General features: G+C 40.5%; 1 protein-coding gene across 1 annotated transcript in view; it reads left to right on the top strand.

Annotated features, from left to right (window-relative positions):
- nlrx1 (NLR family member X1) overlaps positions 1–15757 on the top strand; it is a 234195-nt gene extending 218438 nt beyond the window's left edge. Inside the window, exon 11 of the mRNA XM_034168712.1 lies at positions 14750–15757. Within this exon, the coding sequence (XP_034024603.1) occupies positions 14750–14890 (141 nt within the window). The 3' untranslated portion in view covers positions 14891–15757. The remainder of the gene's footprint in view (positions 1–14749) is intronic.
- The last annotated feature ends 298 nt before the right edge of the window (positions 15758–16055 follow it).

Raw genomic sequence — 16055 nt, forward strand, 5'->3', positions numbered from 1 at the left:
AAATAAATGTCTGAGGTTCCTTATGTTAAACAAGAAATTATCTAATCTGAAATAACAGGTGGTTTTAATTTACAGATGAAAGGTTTCTAAAGAACCATTTATTGATATATTTAGCTATTTAATTACAAGTGTTCTAAACTTTTTTTAACAGTAATCAGAAATTTTGAGGTAAACAGCAACAACAAAACATTTCCAAGGATTTTTCTTCTGAAAACTGCTCTATAAATGAGCAGTCCTGTGACGTTTCCATTTTATACAGATCAGTGCTTTCTGCCACTAGTCTTCCATGTTTTGGCCCAACACGTCGTTCCTATTGGACAGCGCAAAGGTACGTCACAGCTCAGAGTGTCGAAAGTTGGATTGGGTTGAACTTTGACCGCGTCAGCCTGCCGACAAGCAGGAATGCGCGCTCCCATCAGGAGCATCGCTTTAGCTCGGCTTTTGACGCAACACTTCTGACGCCTCTAAAAAACAACATCTCATTGAAAATAATGCTTTTTAGACCAATTCTTGATGCTTTGACGCTTCTGACACGTTTCAGTGTGAAAGGCCCATAACATACTATACCAGTATGCTTGCCATACGAAAGGGAAAATAAGTGTGTCTTATGTACAAAACAGAAACATGTCACAGGACTGCTCATTTATAGAGCAGTTTTCTGAAGAAAAATCCTTGGAAATATTTTGTTGTTGTTTGTTACCTCAAAATTTGATTACTGTTTAAAAAAGTTTAGAACACTTGTAATTAAAATAGCTAAATAAATCAATAAATGGTTCTTTAGAAACCTTTCATCTGTAAATTAAAATCACCTGTTATTTCAGATTAGATCATTTCTTGTTTAACATAAGGAACCTCAGACATTTATTTTTACACAAATAAAATAACATGGAAATTTGTACAACCCCTGGCAAAAATTATGGAATCACCGGCCTCGGAGGATGTTCATTCAGTTGTTTAATTTTGTAGAAAAAAAGCAGATCACAGACATGACACAAAACTAAAGTCATTTCAAATGGCAACTTTCTGGCTTTAAGAAACACTATAAGAAATCAAGAAAAAAGATTGTGGCAGTCAGTAATGGTTACTTTTTTAGACCAAGCAGAGGGAAAAAATATGGACTCACTCAATTCTGAGGAATAAATTATGGAATCACCCTGTAAATTTTCATCCCCAAAACTAACACCTGCATCATATCAGATCAGAACTTTTGTTTGGTGCCGTTCCAATGAGATTTATAAAGATGACTGCCTGAAGAGAACATGTAAATTTCCACAGTCATTGATGATATGGGGCTGCATGTCAGGTAAAGGCACTGGGGAGATGGCTGTCATTACATCATCAATAAATGCACAAGTTTATGTTGATATTTTGGACAATTGAAAGGATGTTTGGGGATGATGAAATCATTTTTCAAGATGATAATGCATCTTGCCATAGAGCAAAAACTGCAAAAACATTCCTTGCAAAAAGACACATAGGGTCAATGTCAATGAGCAGATCTGATTTGATGCAGGTGTTAGTTTTGGGGATGAAAATTTACAGGGTGATTCCATAATTTTTTCCTCAGAATTGAGTGATTCCATATTTTTTTCCCTCTGCTTGGTCTAAAAAAGTAACCGTTACTAACTGCCACAATTATTTTTCCTGATTTCTTATAGTGTTTCTTAAAGCCAGAAAGTTTCCATTTGAAATGACTTTAGTTTTGTGTCATGTCTGTGATCTGCTTTTTTTCTACAAAATTAAACAACTGAATGAACATCCTCTGAGGCCGGTGATTCCATCATTTTTGCCAGGGGTTGTACATTTTTTTAAAGTATGGTAGATTATTTATATCTTATTTCAACCAGAAAAACAGACACTGTAAATAAATCCAAATGTTTATTATAAATGCAGCAGGAAATAATTTAACACTGACTGCAGTGTGATTGTAAAGTAGGATTTCTGTGACATAAACCTCATGATGAATTGTTTTTAATGGTCATTTCAACTTGTAATTTCATCAAAATATGTAACTGGCTTTAATGTTGTTATCAGGACAGAGTCATTTCTAAAATATGAATTTGAGCACAATAAGTGGAGAGCTTCTACCTGTGAAAATGTCTTTGGACTTTGATTCGTGGACATTTTTAATGATCCGTTCATTTATTGTTAAAATATAAAAAAACAGCTTTTTAAAAATAATAAAATAGTTGCTGTTTAAAGAGCCTTTTATTTAGAAGCAGGTGATGTTCTGCTGGATTCTCTGGACCAGATGAAGGTCTCTTCTGCAGCTTTGAACTCTGGTGGTGTTGCTGAAGATCAGAGATGTTTTCTTTCGACTGGACTTCGTGGTGTTCAGCTCATCAATGGAAGTTTGGTTGTCTGCACAGCAAATGTTCCTGATTGGGACAAATAAAAATATTTCTTTAAATATAAAGAAACACCTAACAGTTTATATATAAAAAAAAAGGAAAAAAAAAACAGAAAAAAACGATGGAAAAAAAATGCCCGAAAAGTTATTAAAAGTTGTAACTTTATTTGGTAAAAATAAAAAAGACTGAAGCATTTACATATTAAAGCGTTCACTCAGATCAACTGTGCTAAAGGCTAAGCTAACTTTAGCTGATCATTAAACCTTCACAGTTCAGTAAATGTCACGTTTTATTTTTACATTATTCTCACCTCAGTAAAGCTGCAGAACTAAACTCCGTTGGTCAAACTGGGACTTCACATATATCCAAAAAGTGGTAGATTTCAGACTGAGTGGGTTTGTTCCATCACCCCGGCTGCCTGCCTCGGTCTGTCCAGTGATGATGCCTGAAGGTCGGCTTCTCCATGTGGGTCGGCCCGCTGTCACGGTTCGATCGATATCCCACCAAGTTGTCGGTCCTCCCTCGGTCGGCGTCACTCTGAAAAGTAGCTGAAAAAAAGCTTCTCCCAGCAGGGTGATGGAGAATCGTTCTACTGCTGTTTTTTAAAGCTTTTTGTGGTTCAGGCGACGCAAATTCAAGATGGTGATCGCTGAACTTTTTTTAGGTTGTGGAAACAGCCAGAGTGTGACGTAGCAATCTCTGCCCCTTTGCTGCTTCCGAAGCGAAGCGTCTGATGTCATGCGTCAGACGCGTTAAAGTGTTGGTAGGCATTGACTGAAGCTTATGAAGTGTTCAATGTGAAAGGCCCATTACTGTACTTTTTACTCTTTTTATTCATTTATTAGTAATTGGAGTGTGCTGCAGCCTCAACTTTACCTAAATTAGGCTGAAGCTTATGAAGTGTTCATTGTGAAAGGCCCATTAAGTCTGGACTTGAAAGTCTTCACAGAATCTGATCATTAGACTTAGATCATTCCACAGAACAGGGCAGCAGTACCCCAACAGTACTAATACCCCAGCAGTCATAGAGCATGAGGCAGGGGTCCACCCAGGACAGGACGCTGGTCTGTCATAGGGCCACAAACATAGAGCTGTATATAAGAACTAGAGAGTGCAGTCCCAATGCTGCACACTAAATGAAAACGTCCCTTCATGAACAGTGACATGACGTCTCCTAACCGGCAAAATATTGATGAAGTACCCGGATGTTAATGCATTTTCAATGGAGATCTGCGACTGAACACACTCAGAAAAATGCTCGCAAAATATGTGTTAAAATGCTATTTTGACCTGGATATCGAGCCAGTAAAATGAATTAACATTAAATTATGTCAGGAAAGTTTTAAACTTTAAACACACACACATTCCCAAATATTAGTGTTGAAAGTTACACGGATCTGCGCTGTTCAAGCTGCTAAGCCGAGGGGTCCTGATGCTGTGTTCAGCGCAGCGCGGCTCCTAAAACATCACAATACTTTTATATATATATATATTATATTTTTACACAATTATCCTTTACTGACTGTGTTTCATTCATGAAGTCAGTGGTGTGGGTGCACATCTCTGTGTGTGGGTGTGACTGTGAGCGGCACAGCGCGGGTCATTATAATCTCATTATTTTAATGCAAATTTAAAAAAATCCCCAGTCTTGTTGAACAATTTTAATCACTAACGACAAGTATTTTAACTAGACATTGGTCCAGCAGTGGAAAATATCGACTAGACATAAGTGAAGAGTTAATGGTCTGTGTCATCGGGCGACACAGGTACGGCAGGAAACATACCAATCAATCAATCAAGTTTTATTTCTATAGCACTTTACAACAGTTTTCACTGAACCAAAGTGCTTTCCAATAGCACCAACTAAAGAAAAAATAAAAAAAACACTACATTAAACACACATAAAAGCATAATAAGAGCATCCAAATAGAATAAAAATAGACGAAAAAGTGTCAAAGCAATTATGTGCAAAAAGCTGCCCTGAACAAGTATGTTTTTAACTTAGCTTTAAACAGAGGAAAACTATTAATGGACCTCAGTTCAGGAGGTAATGCATTCCACAACTTAGGACCTGCTACTGCAAAAGAACGGTCACCCCATTGTTTGGACCTGGACCTGGGAACCTCTAGAAAGTTTTGGTCAGCAGACCGAAGTGCTCTGACAGGGTTGTATGTTTTTAACAGGTCACATAAATAAGAAGGTGCAATGCCATTTACAGCTTTAAAAACAAACATTAACACTTTAAAATCAACTCTAAAACGGACTGGAAGCCAGTGCAGGGAGTAAAGTACAGGAGTGATGTAGCTGTGCTTCCTGGTGTTGGTCAACAGGCGAGCAGCAGCATTCTGGACCGGTTGGAGTCGGTTTAGGGAGCCTAGAGTGATACCAACATAAAGTGCATTGCAATAGTCAATCCGGGAGCTGATAAAAGCATGCATAGCCTTTTCAGCCATACAGCGCCTAATGGCGACTTCTGCTCCTACTGGCAATTAGGATGGGTTAAATGCAGTAGACATATTTCATTGTGCAGGGAACATGTTCTTCTGTGCATATGACAATAAAATTCCTTCCTTTGAGCTGTTTTTTGCCCATACAGCTGTTTATCATCCAAATATTATAGGAAATATTGTCTCCCTTGTTCCTCCGTTTGTGGCTTTGCCAACATGCGCAGCTTTCCGGTATATTCCACCTGTTTCTTCTATGCACGTAAATCACTAACAATAACTAACTAATGGCGATCACGCCTCCTTGTTGGCACACGGCTCAGTGCAAGTGCATTCTCGAGTTCTCATATATAACCTCTTTGGCCACAAATAGACAAACACAGACACACCCACAGACACACCTGCAGAAAATTTAAAGATTCCAATCCACCTAACCCGCATGTCTTTGGATGTGGGAGGAAACCCACATCCAAACCCAAGCAAACACGGGGAGAACATGCAAACTCCACACAGAAAGGCCACGAGTGGGAATTGAACCCATAACCTTATAGCTGTGAGGCAACAGTGCTAACCACTAAGCCACTGTACTGCCCCTGCTGGACTGCAGTAAACCAGAAAATAGAACATTGCAGTAGTCCAATCAAGAGATAAACACGTGGATCAGGGTCTCAGCATTAGCACCATAGACAGGAACCCAAACAGTGCACACAACAAGCCAACAACCCAACAATACACACAACAACCCCCACAGTACACATAACCCATACAGTACACACAACCCCCACAGTACACACAACAACCCCCACCAATACACACAACAACCCCCACAGTACACATAACAACCCCCACCAATACACACAACAACCCCCACAGTACACATAACCCATACAGTACACACAACCCCCACAGTACACACAACAACCCCCACCAATACACACAACAACCCCCACAGTACACATAACCCATACAGTACACACAACCCCCACAGTACACACAACAACCCCCACCAATACACACAACAACCCCCACAGTACACATAACAAGTAAATAATACACACAACAACTGACACGGTACACACAACAACCCCCACCAATCCACACAACAACCCCCACAATACACACAAGCCACCAAGCCCACAATGCAGACAACACGCCCACAATGCACACAACAACCCCCACAATACACACAAGCCAGCAAGCCCACAATGCAGACAACAAACCAACAATACACACAACAACCCCCATGATACACATAGCAAGACATGAATACACACAACAACCCCCACAGCACACACAAGCCAATAACCCCCACAATACACCCAGCAACCCCAACAATACACACAACCGCCACAGTACACACAACAACTGCCACAGTACACACAACAACCCCCACAATACACACAACAATACACACAACCGCCACAGTACACACAACCCCCACAATACACACAACAAGCAAATAATACACACAACAACTGACAGGGTACACACCAACCCACCAATACACACAACAACCCCCACAATACACATAACAAGTAAATAATACACACAACAACCGACATGGTACACACACCAACCCACCAATACACACAACAACCCCCACAATCAATCAATCAATCAATCAATTTTTTTTTTATATAGCGCCAAATCACAACAAACAGTTGCCCCAAGGCGCTTTATATTGTAAGGCAAGGCCATACAATAATGATGTAAAACCCCAACGGTCAAAACGACCCCCTGTGAGCAAGCACTTGGCTACAGTGGGAAGGAAAAACTCCCTTTTAACAGGAAGAAACCTCCAGCAGAACCAGGCTCAGGGAGGGGCAGTCTTCTGCTGGGACTGGTTGGGGCTGAGGGAGAGAACCAGGAAAAAGACATGCTGTGGAGGGGAGCAGAGATCGATCACTAATGATTAAATGCAGAGTGGTGCATACAGAGCAAAAAGAGAAAGAAACAGTGCATCATGGGAACCCCCCAGCAGTCTACGTCTATAGCAGCATAACTAAGGGATGGTTCAGGGTCACCTGATCCAGCCCTAACTATAAGCTTTAGCAAAAAGGAAAGTTTTAAGCCTAATCTTAAAAGTAGAGAGGGTGTCTGTCTCCCTGATCTGAATTGGGAGCTGGTTCCACAGGAGAGGAGCCTGAAAGCTGAAGGCTCTGCCTCCCATTCTACTCTTACAAACCCTAGGAACTACAAGTAAGCCTGCAGTCTGAGAGCGAAGCGCTCTATTGGGGTGATATGGTACTATGAGGTCCCTAAGATAAGATGGGACCTGATTATTCAAAACCTTATAAGTAAGAAGAAGAATTTTAAATTCTATTCTAGAATTAACAGGAAGCCAATGAAGAGAGGCCAATATGGGTGAGATATGCTCTCTCCTTCTAGTCCCCGTCAGCACTCTAGCTGCAGCATTTTGAATTAACTGAAGGCTTTTTAGGGAACTTTTAGGACAACCTGATAATAATGAATTACAATAGTCCAGCCTAGAGGAAATAAATGCATGAATTAGTTTTTCAGCATCACTCTGAGACAAGACCTTTCTGATTTTAGAGATATTGCGTAAATGCAAAAAAGCAGTCCTACATATTTGTTTAATATGCGCTTTGAATGACATATCCTGATCAAAAATGACTCCAAGATTTCTCACAGTATTACTAGAGGTCAGGGTAATGCCATCCAGAGTAAGAATCTGGTTAGACACCATGTTTCTAAGATTTGTGGGGCCAAGTACAATAACTTCAGTTTTATCTGAGTTTAAAAGCAGGAAATTAGAGGTCATCCATGTCTTTATGTCTGTAAGACAATCCTGCAGTTTAGCTAATTGGTGTGTGTCGTCTGGCTTCATGGATAGATAAAGCTGGGTATCATCTGCGTAACAATGAAAATTTAAGCAATACCGTCTAATAATACTGCCTAAGGGAAGCATATATAAAGTGAATAAAATTGGTCCTAGCACAGAACCTTGTGGAACTCCATAATTAACTTTAGTCTGTGAAGAAGATTCCCCATTTACATGAACAAATTGTAATCTATTAGACAAATATGATTCAAACCACCGCAGCGCAGTGCCTTTAATACCTATGGCATGCTCTAATCTCTGTAATAAAATTTTATGGTCAACAGTATCAAAAGCAGCACTGAGGTCTAACAGAACAAGCACAGAGATGAGTCCACTGTCCGAGGTCATAAGAAGATCATTTGTAACCTTCACTAATGCTGTTTCTGTACTATGATGAATTCTAAAACCTGACTGAAACTCTTCAAATAGACCATTCCTCTGCAGATGATCAGTTAGCTGTTTTACAACTACCCTTTCAAGAATTTTTGAGAGAAAAGGAAGGTTGGAGATTGGCCTATAATTAGCTAAGATGGCTGGGTCAAGTGATGGCTTTTTAAGTAATGGTTTAATTACTGCCACCTTAAAAGCCTGTGGTACATAGCCAACTAACAAAGATAGATTGATCATATTTAAGATCGAAGCATTAAATAATGGTAGGGCTTCCTTGAGCAGCCTGGTAGGAATGGGGTCTAATAAACATGTTGATGGTTTGGATGAAGTAACTAATGAAAATAACTCAGACAGAACAATCGGAGAGAAAGAGTCTAACCAAATACCGGCATCACTGAAAGCAGCCAAAGATAACGATACGTCTTTGGGATGGTTATGAGTAATTTTTTCTCTAATAGTTAAAATTTTGTTAGCAAAGAAGTCATGAAGTCATTACTAGTTAAAGTTAATGGAATACTCAGCTCAATAGAGCTCTGACTCTTTGTCAGCCTGGCTACAGTGCTGAAAAGAAACCTGGGGTTGTTCTTATTTCTTCAATTAGTGATGAGTAGAAAGATGTCCTAGCTTTACGGAGGGCTTTTTTATAGAGCAACAGACTCTTTTTCCAGGCTAAGTGAAGATCTTCTAAATTAGTGAGACGCCATTTCCTCTCCAACTTACGGGTTATCTGCTTTAAGCTACGAGTTTGAGAGTTATACCATGGAGTCAGACACTTCTGATTTAAAGCTCTCTTTTTCAGAGGAGCTACAGCATCCAAAGCTGTCTTCAATGAGGATGTAAAACTATTGACGAGATACTCTATCTCCCTTACAGAGTTTAGGTAGCTATTCTGCACTGTGTTGTTATATGGCATTAGAGAACATAAAGAAGGAATCATATCCTTAAACCTAGTTACAGCGCTTTCTGAAAGACTTCTAGTGTAATGAAACTTATTCCCTACTGCTGGGTAGTCCATCAGAGTAAATGTAAATGTTATTAAAAAATGATCAGACAGAAGGGAGTTTTCAGGGAATACTGTTAAGTCTTCTATTTCCATACCATAAGTCAGAACAAGATCTAAGATATGATTAAAGTGGTGGGTGGACTCATTTACTTTTTGAGCAAAGCCGATAGAGTCTAATAATAGATTAAATGCAGTGTTGAGGCTGTCATTCTCAGCATCTGTGTGGATGTTAAAATCGCCCACTATAATTATCTTATCTGAGCTAAGCACTAAGTCAGACAAAAGGTCTGAAAATTCACAGAGAAACTCACAGTAACGACCAGGTGGATGATAGATAATAACAAATAAAACTGGTTTTTGGGACTTCCAATTTGGATGGACAAGACTAAGAGACAAGCTTTCAAATGAATTAAAGCTCTGTCTGGGTTTTTGATTAATTAATAAGCTGGAATGGAAGATTGCTGCTAATCCTCTGCCCCGGCCCGCGCTACGAGCATTCTGACAGTTAGTGTGACTCGGGGGTGTTGACTCATTTAAACTAACATATTCATCCTGCTGTAACCAGGTTTCTGTTAGGCAGAATAAATCAATATGTTGATCAATTATTATATCATTTACCAACAGGGACTTAGAAGAGAGAGACCTAATGTTTAATAGACCACATTTAACTGTTTTAGTCTGTGGTGCAGTAGAAGGTGCTATATTATTTTTTCTTTTTGAATTTTTATGCTTAAATAGATTTTTGCTGGTTATTGGTAGTCTGGGAGCAGGCACCGTCTCTACGGGGATGGGGTAATGAGGGGATGGCAGGGGGAGTGAAGCTGCAGAGAGGTGTGTAAGACTACAACTCTGCTTCCTGGTCCCAACCCTGGATAGTCACGGTTTGGAGGATTTAAGAAAATTAGCCATAACAAGTAAATAATACACACAACAAACGACATGGTACAGACACCAACCCACCAATACACACAACAACCCCCACGATACACATAACAAGCCAACAAGCCCACAATACACATAACTCCCACAATACACACAAGCCCACAATGCACACAACAACCCAACAATGCACACAAAATACCTCCTCAATACACACAGCAACCCAACAATACACATAACAACCAAATAATACACACAACAACCGACACTGTACACACACCAACCCAACAATACACACAACAACCCCCACGATACACATAACAAGCCAACAAGCCCACAATGCACACACCAACCCACCAATACACACAACTCCCACAGTACACACAACACAACAAGCCCACAATGCACACACCAACCCACCAATACACACAACTCCCACAGTACACACAACTACCCCAACAATACACACAGCAACCCCAACAATACACACAGCAACCCCCACAGTACACACAACAACCCCCACGATACACATAACAAGCCAACAAGCCCACAATACACACAACAACCCCCACAGTACACACAACAACCCCCACAATACACATGACAACTCCCACAGTACACACAACAACCCCCACAATACACACGACAACTCCCACAGTACACACAACAACCCCCACAATACACACGACAACTCCCACAGTACACACAACAACCCCCACAATACACACGACAACTCCCACAGTACACACAACAACCCCCACAATACACACGACAACTCCCACAGTACACACAACCCAACAAGCCCACAATGCACACAACCCAACAATACACATAACTCCCACAATACACACAACAACCCAACAATGCACACAACTACCTCCACAATACACACAGCAACCCAACAATACACACAACAACCAAATAATACACACAACAACCGACACTGTACACACACCAACCCAACAACCCCCACGATACACATAACAAGCCAACAAGCCCACAATGCACACACCAACCCACCAATACACACAACTCCCACAGTACACACAACAACCCCCACAATACATATAAGAACCAAATAATACACACAACAACCAACACTGTACACACACCAACCCACCAATACACACAACAACCCCCACAATACACACAACAACCCCCACTGTACACGCTACAACCCAAGAATACACATAACAACCCCCACTGTACACAACAACCCCCACAAAACACACAATAACCCCCACTGTACACGCTACAACCCAAGAATACACATAACAACCCCCACTGTACACAACAACCCCCACAAAACACACAACAACCCCCACTGTACACGCTACAACCCAAGAATACACATAACAACCCCCACTGTACACAACAACCCCCACAAAACACACAATAACCCCCACAAAACACACAATAACCCACCAGTGCACACAACAACCCCAACAATACACATAACAAGCAAATAATACACACAACAACCAGCACGGTACACACAACAACCCCCACAATACACACAGGACAGGCAGGACGGTTGCTACTCCCAGAGTTTCTCTGTGAATTTTCAGACCTTTTGTCTGACTTAGTGCTTAGCTCAGATAAGATAATTATAGTGGGCGATTTTAATATCCACACAGATGCTGAGAATGACAGCCTCAACACTGCATTTAATCTATTATTAGACTCTATCGGCTTTGCTCAAAAAGTAAATGAGTCCACCCACCACTTTAATCATATCTTAGATCTTGTTCTGACTTATGGTATGGAAATAGAAGACTTAACAGTATTCCCTGAAAACTCCCTTCTGTCTGATCATTTTTTAATAACATTTACATTTACCCTGATGGACTACCCTGCAGTGGGGAATAAGTTTCATTACACTAGAAGTCTTTCAGAAAGCGCTGTAACTAGGTTTAAGGATATGATTCCTTCGTTATGTTCTCTAATGTCATATACCAACACAGTGCAGAGTAGCTACCTAAACTCTGTAAGGGAGATAGAGTATCTTGTCAATAGTTTTATATCCTCTTTGAAGACAACTTTGGATGCTGTAGCTCCTCTGAAAAAGAGAGCTTTAAATCAGAAGTGTCTGACTCCGTGGTATAACTCACAAACTCGTAGCTTAAAGCAGATAACCCGTAAGTTGGAGAGGAAATGGCGTCTCACTAATTTAGAAGATCTTCACTTAGCCTGGAAAAAGAGTTTGTTGCTCTATAAAAAAGCCCTCCGTAAAGCTAGGACATCTTTCTACTCATCACTAATTGAAGAAAATAAGAACAACCCCAGGTTTCTTTTCAGCACTGTAGCCAGGCTGACAAAGAGTCAGAGCTCTATTGAGCTGAGTATTCCATTAACTTTAACTAGTAATGACTTCATGACTTTCTTTGCTAACAAAATTTTGACTATTAGAGAAAAAATTACTCATAACCATCCCAAAGATGTATCGTTATCTTTGGCTGCTTTCAGTGATGCCGGTATTTGGTTAGACTCTTTCTCTCCGGTTGTTCTGTCTGAGTTATTTTCATTGGTTGCTTCGTCCAAACCATCGGCATGTTTATTGGACCCCATTCCTACCAGGCTGCTCAAGGAAGCCCTACCATTATTTAATGCTTCAATCTTAAATATGATCAATCTATCTTTGTTAGTTGGTTATGTACCACAGGCCTTTAAGGTGGCAGTAATTAAACCATTACTTAAAAAGCCATCACTTGACCCAGCTATCTTAGCTAATTATAGGCCAATTTCCAACCTTCCTTTTCTCTCAAGATTCTTGAAAGGGTAGTTGTAAAACAGCTAACTGATCATCTGCAGAGGAATGGTCTATTTGAAGAGTTTCAGTCAGGTTTTAGAATTCATCATAGTACAGAAACAGCATTAGTGAAGGTTACAAATGATCTTCTTATGGCCTCGGACAGTGGACTCATCTCTGTGCTTGTTCTGTTAGACCTCAGTGCTGCTTTTGATACTGTTGACCATAAAATTTTATTACAGAGATTAGAGCATGCCATAGGTATTAAAGGCACTGCGCTGCGGTGGTTTGAATCATATTTGTCTAATAGATTACAGTTTGTTCATGTAAATGGGGAACCTTCTTCACGGACTAAAGTTAATTATGGAGTTCCACAAGGTTCTGTGCTAGGACCAATTTTATTCACTTTATACATGCTTCCCTTAGGCAGTATTATTAGACGGTATTGCTTAAATTTTCATTGTTACGCAGATGATACCCAGCTTTATCTATCCATGAAGCCAGAGGACACACACCAATTAGCTAAACTGCAGGATTGTCTTACAGACATAAAGACATGGATGACCTCTAATTTCCTGCTTTTAAACTCAGATAAAACTGAAGTTATTGTACTTGGCCCCACAAATCTTAGAAGCATGGTGTCTAACCAGATCGTTACTCTGGATGGCATTACCCTGACCTCTAGTAATACTATGAGAAATCTTGGAGTTATTTTTGATCAGGATATGTCATTCAAAGCGCATATTAAACAAATATGTAGGACTGCTTTTTTGCATTTACGCAATATCTCTAAAATCAGAAAGGTCTTGTCTCAGAGTGATGCTGAAAAACTAATTCATGCATTTCTGGACTATTGTAATTCATTATTATCAGGTTGTCCTAAAAGTTCCCTAAAAAGCCTTCAGTTAATTCAAAATGCTGCAGCTAGAGTACTGACGGGGACTAGAAGGAGAGAGCATATCTCACCCGTGTTGGCCTCCCTTCATTGGCTTCCTGTTAATTCTAGAATAGAATTTAAAATTCTTCTTCTTACTTATAAGGTTTTGAATAATCAGGTCCCATCTTATCTTAGGGACCTCGTAGTACCATATCACCCCAATAGAGCGCTTCGCTCTCAGACTGCAGGCTTACTTGTAGTTCCTAGGGTTTGTAAGAGTAGAATGGGAGGCAGAGCCTTCAGCTTTCAGGCTCCTCTCCTGTGGAACCAGCTCCCAATTCAGATCAGGGAGACAGACACCCTCTCTACTTTTAAGATTAGGCTTAAAACTTTCCTTTTGCTAAAGCTTATAGTTAGGGCTGGATCAGGTGACCCTGAACCATCCCTTAGTTATGCTGCTATAGACTTAGACTGCTGGGGGGTTCCCATGATGCACTGAGTGTTTCTTTCTCTTTTTGCTCTGTATGCACCACTCTGCATTTAATCATTAGTGATTGATCTCTGCTCCCCTTCACAGCATGTCTTTTTCCTGGTTCTCTCCCTCAGCCCCAACCAGTCCCAGCAGAAGACTGCCCCTCCCTGAGCCTGGTTCTGCTGGAGGTTTCTTCCTGTTAAAAGGGAGTTTTTCCTTCCCACTGTTGCCAAGTGCTTGCTCACAGGGGGTCGTTTTGACCGTTGGGGTTTTTACTTAATTATTGTATGGCCTTGCCTTACAATATAAAGCGCCTTGGGGCAACTGTTTGTTGTGATTTGGCACTATATAAGAAAAAAGTTGATTGATTGATTGATTATGTGATGTCATGTTCAAACAACACAATCCCCAAGAATGATGACCACAGTAAACCCTGTACTTTTGGACAGACTACTTGGTTTTGCCAGTATTTCCCACCTCTTAACTGGTTAAAGTGTGCTGTGACACATCCCAAATGGGCTTGCACCCTCAGCACAGGTCCATTTAGCATCTGCCATTAAAGCAGAACCCTTAAAGTCATCTCCAATGTCACAAGTCCCCTGCTGAGTTTCAGAAGCCATTATATTTAGCTGCTAAGCTTGCTTGTGACCAGGTCCTCCGAACATCAGCTAACTGCTTCTCAGTTTGTTTCAGACACAAAGAGTTTTGAATGCTGAATTATTGTGCTCCATCATCTGGGCAGGTGTTCCTCAGGGATCTGGAATGGGGCCGTCAGCAGCAATGGAATCTTTGGAAGAGGCTGCACTTTCACCGCGTGGAGGCAGGAGTGCGGCAAACACTGCGGATGTTGGAGAGGGACACGCTACATCCACCCAAAGTATAAACTGAGTAACCAAACCCAGGCAGTGCGGGAGTTGGACTCTGGAGACTGAAAGGCTGTGCCACGCCCAGTGCCAAAACAAAGCAGATGAACCTTTAAGGTTTTCTTCCTGATTCTGCTCAACTTTACAAAAAACATTGCCAGAACCACTGTACAATGTAGAATCTGAAGATGGTGTTTGTGTTTAAGCTGAAAGTAACACAAATCAAAGCCGTGTCCGCGTGTTGGAACACCCCCCACCCCCACCCCCCAGGTGTGCACCCGCACCCTTTTTAATGAAATTTGTTTCAATGCCCGCCCTAAATTAAATACATTTCATGACCCAACACATCATAAAAAGAAAAAATAATGAGTTTTCTTGAGGTTTTTCTCCTTGTTTCTACATCGTACCATTGATGACATCATCAGTGTCTGCTGGTTTTTCCCGACTTCCATAAATCTATGACCCACAACAACTTGTTTTGCATGGGGAATTTTTTTTAATTCATTAATTAATTTTTTACACATGCACACAAACTTTCTTTCTTCAAATCTGTAGTATTCACGTGATGATGTCAATTTGACAGTTTGCAGTACGAGAGTTGCGCACAAGGCGGAACAGCTCTGTTAGCATCTGCTGCTATACGGGTGACTTATTTGTGATGAAATCAAACATTTTACTGAAATATATTTTCAGGGGCGGGCATAATATTAGCCACCCATTCATCCATCCGCCCACCCCCTTCCTAGGCAGAATTTGGCACTGGCCATCCTCAGGGCTCTGATACGATAATCGATGCAAAGCAAAAAATTGAGATGCACTTTTACTGTTTCCTGTGAATTCCTGGATTTGGTTCAGTCTAATTTTTAATTAAAGTTTCTGATACTCGATGTTGCTGATGATGGTGAACAGTGTGACTGACAGCCGTGCACCATGTTTGTGGTGTCATAAAGACAGATCACGAAACAGAAGCAACAGTTTAAAGTATTAGATTGTGATCTGCCTGAAAATGTAAATATAAATTTAGCGTTGGGCTTGAGACCAGAGGATCCTCGGTTCAAATCCCACCCTAAATGGAAGATAGCTTGTCATGCCACCAAACTCACATCACATATCAATAAACTCCAGCTTTTAAGAAAAAGCTATTGAGATTTTATTGAAATTCATTACAATAAAAAAATATTCAAA

The sequence above is a fragment of the Thalassophryne amazonica genome, chromosome 4 (genome assembly GCF_902500255.1).
Source record: "Thalassophryne amazonica chromosome 4, fThaAma1.1, whole genome shotgun sequence".
Classification (NCBI taxonomy): domain Eukaryota; kingdom Metazoa; phylum Chordata; class Actinopteri; order Batrachoidiformes; family Batrachoididae; genus Thalassophryne; species Thalassophryne amazonica.